This window comes from Bidens hawaiensis, unplaced genomic scaffold (assembly GCF_021521415.1).
Source record: "Bidens hawaiensis isolate Kalapana, Puna unplaced genomic scaffold, B.hawaiensis_p1.1 tig00012997_1, whole genome shotgun sequence".
Taxonomy (NCBI): domain Eukaryota; kingdom Viridiplantae; phylum Streptophyta; class Magnoliopsida; order Asterales; family Asteraceae; genus Bidens; species Bidens hawaiensis.
In genome coordinates, this window is record NW_027492087.1 from 399,380 (window position 1) to 405,379 (window position 6,000).

General features: G+C 35.7%; 1 protein-coding gene across 1 annotated transcript; it reads left to right on the forward strand.

Moving 5' to 3' along the window:
* Positions 1-1,489: 1,489 nt before the first annotated feature.
* On the forward strand, positions 1,490-3,515 carry LOC143542821 (lycopene beta cyclase, chloroplastic/chromoplastic-like). Its single transcript, XM_077035312.1, has 2 exons — positions 1,490-1,650; positions 1,770-3,515. The coding sequence occupies exon 2, from the start codon at positions 1,865-1,867 to the stop codon at positions 3,344-3,346; it is 1,482 nt and encodes a 493-aa protein (XP_076891427.1). The 5' UTR covers positions 1,490-1,650; positions 1,770-1,864; the 3' UTR covers positions 3,347-3,515.
* The last annotated feature ends 2,485 nt before the right edge of the window (positions 3,516-6,000 follow it).

The following is a 6,000-nucleotide window of genomic DNA, read 5'->3' on the forward strand; positions in this document are numbered from 1 at the left end:
TAAGTATCGCTTACCACTTTTTTTTGAACGGCCAACTAAGTAATACTGGTACTTCGTACGCGGCCCCCAATGGCTAAAGGTAGCCCGAGCCGGCCACGAGTCCGGGCGGACGAAGCCCCAGCGGTCCACCTATTGAGGGATTCACCGGATAAAACCCGACCCCACGCCCGCCAAACGGCACGACAGCAAGGAGCCGGTAAAACCGGGTGAGATTAGGACTCGAAACTTGGCAAACCAGGGTCATCCCTCATATCTCCCATATAAATTGATGATAGTGAGGTTTAAACCTCCTACCTCTCACTAGTAAAGTGAGTGCTCTACCATTGAGCCACATCCAATTTATTACCACATACCACTTAGTATAATAATATTAAACGGTTGTTCATGGTTTAAAAAAATAATAAAATACGGCGTCTGCTAGAGATACACCACTTAAGCAATTTACACACCATTCCCCCATCTAATCATAAGCTTCATACGCAACGTATGCTGACATACGCAACGTATAGAATAATAACTTAAGTAGTCAAATAAAGAAAGCTATACGATCATATGGAAAACTATACGAGTCATATGCTATTGAAACTATACGAGCCATATTCTTTTGTATACAATTCGTATTATATGGAAGATGAGACGTATAAGATTTCATACGAAGCATGTAAATCTAACATAAACATATGAACCGTATAAGAAAGAATACAAATCGTATGCATTTAGATGTTTGAAAAATCATGAAAAGTAATATATACAAACTGTATAGAAATAATACGAAACGTATGACGAAGAATCTTTAAAATTGTACAATGACTTTTGCAGGAAGCGTGAAACGTATTAGGTATAAAAAGAATCTTTAATCCATCAATCTCTCACCGATATTTATGTGTAGTCGATTCTTTGACCATATTGTAATATTAGGTATAAAAAGAATCTCTCAACCGTATAAATTGTTAGATCTCATAGGGTTTTTTACCCACTTACTTCTTTGAACGAGATAAATCTAACAATGAAGTTTGTGTATATTTTACTCACTTCTTTCTCCCTCTTCATCCCTTCCAAATGTTGAACAAAAAAGGATCTTGTCATGGTGCAAGAAGCTCACATGCAATCACTATTGTTGGAGACAAAGCTTATTTTGTTACACATTCAAATACGAACTGTATACATTTTATATGATTCGTATTTAAGCTATACGTAATGTATCCTTTTTATACGAAGCTTTTATTAATTTTACTTAAAAGTTGTTCATATGAATCGTATGCTTTTCATATTATTCGTATTGTTTATACAAAAGCCATATGAACCGTATAACATTACATACGAAGCGTATGACGTCTGAAAAAGTATTACAACATACGGGTCGTATGCTGAGCATACGAGACGTATACTGAATGGTGTGTAAATATGCCTAGTTAATAGGTACGGATTTGTGTCTTTAGAATTTGCCTAAAATAGTAACCACACTTTTTTGTGCCATGAATATTATCTTGGTGGGTTGGTTCATTTAACATCACTTTTATTCATTTAAATCAAAACACACCCATCTTCACTCATCCACAAGTTTACACTTCCTTTCTTGTCACACAGTCACCATACCACATGCTTCTTCACCAATTATCTCCTCCAAATACCTTTGAATTATTTCATCTGGTAAGTCCTTTAAATCAATCTTTCTTTCAATTCGCCCAAAACCCACTTCAATTTCCTCATAAAGATTGCAAATTTAGCTGAATATGTGTTAAAGTTTGTACCTTTATCTTGAAATTTAGGGTTTCTTGGATTCTTAATATGTGTTAAAGTTTGTAACTTTAGTTAAACAGAGGTTCAATTGAAGTGAAATCTCATCTGGGTATTCAATAATAATATGGATACTCTGTTAAGAACTCATAATTCGTTCGAATTTTTGCACCCAATTAACAAATTTGCAGGAAATTTAAGCAATTTGGGCCACCTTAAGAAACCCCAATTCAAATTAGGTCATAAAGATTGTGTTAAAGCTAGTAGTAGTGCTTTGTTAGAGCTTGTTCCAGAAGTCAAGAAAGAAAATCTTGATTTTGAGCTTCCTTTGTATGACCCCACAAGAAATCTTGTGGTGGATCTTGTGGTCGTTGGTGGCGGTCCGTCGGGGTTAGCCGTGGCTCAGCAAGTGTCCGAGGCTGGGCTAACCGTGTGCGCTATCGACCCGTCACCGAAACTAATCTGGCCTAATAATTATGGTGTTTGGGTTGATGAGTTTGAAGCTATGGACTTGTTGGATTGTCTGGATACCACTTGGTCGAGTGCGGTCGTTTACATTAACGATAACTCGACCAAGAGTCTTAACCGACCGTACGCTCGTGTCAATCGGAAACAGCTTAAAACCAAGATGTTGCAAAAGTGTATAACGAACGGGGTTAAGTTTCATCAAGCGAAAGTTGTTAAAGTCGTGCACGAAGAGTTGAAGTCTTTTTTGATATGTAACGATGGTGTCACGATCCAAGCGACTTTGGTTCTTGATGCGACCGGTTTTTCAAGATCTTTGGTTCAATATGACAAGCCGTATAACCCGGGGTATCAAGTGGCATATGGGATTTTAGCAGAAGTTGAGGAACACCCTTTTGATGTTGACAAAATGTTGTTTATGGATTGGAGAGATTCTCATCTTGACAAGAATCTTGAATTAAAAGAAAGGAATCAAAAGATTCCGACTTTTCTCTACGCGATGCCCTTTTCGTCGAGTAGAATCTTTCTCGAAGAGACTTCACTCGTGGCCCGACCGGGGTTGAAGATGGAAGATATTCAAGAAAGAATGGTGTGTCGGTTGAAACATTTGGGCATAAAAGTTAAAAGCATTGAAGAAGACGAAAAGTGTGTGATCCCGATGGGTGGGCCCCTACCCGTCCTACCACAAAGGGTTCTTGGAATAGGTGGGACCGCAGGTATGGTCCATCCATCAACCGGGTACATGGTGGCAAGAACACTAGCCGCCGCCCCGATTGTCGCAAACTCAATAATTCGGTATCTTAATAACAAAAAGATGGTGGTCGGAGATGATTTGTCGGCGGGGATTTGGCACGAATTGTGGCCTATTGAGAGGAGGAGACAAAGGGAGTTTTTTTGTTTTGGGATGGATATTTTGCTTAAGCTTGATTTGGAAGGTACCAGAAGATTCTTTGACGCGTTCTTTGACTTGGAACCTCGTTATTGGCATGGATTTTTGTCGTCGAGGTTGTTTCTTCCAGAGTTACTAACGTTTGGGCTTTCGTTATTCGGCCATGCTTCAAATACTTGTAGAGTTGAAATAATGGCTAAAGGAACTCTACCATTGGCAACTATGATTGGAAATTTAGTTAAAGATCGAGAATGAATAATGAATGATAATAATAATAATAATATTTATAGTTTTATACCTGTATCATTGTATGATTTTGGTTTAACCATTTGGATATTATGATTATTATTGTATGTTTTAAGTTGATTAGCCTGCAATTATTGTATCTTTGTTTATGGGAATCAACAAGAAAGAAGTTACTAAATGCTGTGTTTTTTAACTTTTGTGTACATTATTAAAATCCCTGCATCATTGCCCAAAGTTCAAATCCAAGCATATTCATGGGATCAACTTGCACTTGTATATACATTTTGCTATTGTAAACATCAAATTGTATGTCCACACATCATGTTCCCAACATTTCATGGGATCAACTGGGCTGGTGAATGAACGATCGTTTGAGAAGGGTTCGATGAAAAGTTTGTTTATTTAATAAATGAATGGAATGAATAAGAAAAAACTTGGTTAAATGATCGAACATGAATACATGTCTCGTCTGTTTATATATGTTTGTAAACGTACCGTCATTTTTGTCTGTTCGTTTACGATTATTTGTTTGCATGTTTATTCAAATTTATGTGTTTTTCATGAATCATCATACTAATTGGCCCATCATGCATCGCCCCTCGGTCTAATCAAAATTAAGAACCAATCATTGGGGAGTTGACTAATGAACAAACGGGAACATTTCACTTTCTTTCTTTATTTTCATTCATTTACTTCATATATGCTTGTTATTGTTTGCTCATTTGTGTTTTTCTATGTTCATATACATTCTTTAAAATTACAAAGTCAGTAAAAAGGTATATAGTTTTAAGGAATGTATCCATCAAGGTTTTAAATAATTTATAATCCACATGCTAATGATTTATCAGTAGATAATATTTTATATAATTTATAATAATCATGCTAAAAGTGTACAATTTTCTAAAACTTTAATAGTAACTTATTGCAATTTATAAGCTGTGTATTAATCAATGGAACATGAAGACAAGATTCAAAAGGGAAAGACAAACGGCTTTCTATGTTCTTTTTATCTTAAACTCCTTTGTTTGGCTTTTAATGTATCGAGAGATATTTGTCTTCACGACTTTAACTTTCCTTTTCCAAAACAATGGGATGGTTTTCTTTTAACGGCAAATTTCATATTTTCTAGGAATTAAACACACCTTTAGATGTTTAACGAATTAACTGTTACCTTCTTTTATTGATTAACGAATTAACTATTACCTTCTTTTATCTATTCCGTACGTAGAGATATTTTAACTAGGTTTCTGCCATCTTCTATTGCTTGCTTCTTATTGTATAATGTATACGGTATTATCAATTGATTGTCATCGTCACTTTGGCAGCCTTTGTTTTTTACGATCTTCACTTTCCTTCAGGTAAGGCAAGATGATTCTTTTCGATTTGCTATTTGGAGATTATAATATTAGGTGAATGTCGATTTTAGGCGGTGTTGTATATGATTGCCTTGTTTGAACTTCTTCAAGGTAACACGTTGCTTAGTAAATATCTAAAATACCAAAAGATAGAAGAAATAACAAAGAATTGATGGACCGAAAGATGATAGTTGGGAGGCAAACACCATAAAAGTCATGAATAGTGGTTACACGACTTAACTTTAGATCTATCATATCTCAAACATACCAAGCGTTGCACTTTTTAATAATCAAGCCAACATGTTTACACATCCTTGAATATTCGTTACATGTCAAGTTTACGCATAAGTGGCATAACGCCTAGTGGTGTGCATTGGGTCAAAACAAGACCGGACCAAACCAGAATCCGAAATCTTCTAAAACTAAAAATCAAATACCAGAATACAAGGTCAGTTCAAGCCGATCCAAGTGGGTTGAGACTAACCGAAAGCATTTCTTCTAGGCCAATAATCTTGCTTTGGTATGATTTTATGATGGGCTGCGGGTGACTATGTGGCCTCAAGACTCGAGTGGCTCGCTCTCTTACAGCCACCTAATCAGACATCCTTAACCTATGCACCCATGATAACATGTCATTATTGGAGAATATCGTAAAAGAGATGATGATTTGATAACTAGAATTGATATTATTACATGTTAATTGTTGTGTCTTTGATTTTGAGATAAAATAAAACCCTAACCATGTATGTATGGTGTAATTGATATGCATGGATAGTGGTTATGGTGTCTAGAATGTTATATGAATGAATTGTGGTCTATAGATGGTTAATATGTTGAGTTTTGTTGCAAACAGTTTCTGGACAGATTGTGTTGTTGATGTTCAATTGACTGTATCGGGGTGTAAATGTGAAAATTGGTTGAGAATATTGATACTATAGTAAACTAGGTTGAATCTAGTTTCTAAAGAATATAAATTTGCAATTTTTGGACGTGTAAAAGTTAACCTTTATGATTTTACAAAAACGTTGTGCAAAGCTGAGTTGTTAGACCTGCTGTTAGGTTGTTTTGTAAATGTTATATCTCATGAACTACGAGACCAATTGGGTTGGTTCCACTTCTGGAAGTTAACTTGTTGAGTTAAGAACCCAACCCAATTGGTCTTGCATTTGTTGGATTTTTCATTTAACGGGAATTTCAAATAACATTCTGTTGCGCATGAATTTGACTGTTATGTGTTTGCTGTAATGTTTTGATCATTGTGAGAAACCTATGTGGAATAAAAATAAAATAAAATATGTTCTGGAAACC

What these genes read in the sequence shown, in the direction of transcription:
- LOC143542821 (XM_077035312.1), top strand. Translation starts at nt 1,865, where the DNA reads ATGGATACTCTGTTAAGAACTCATAATTCGTTCGAATTTTTGCACCCA.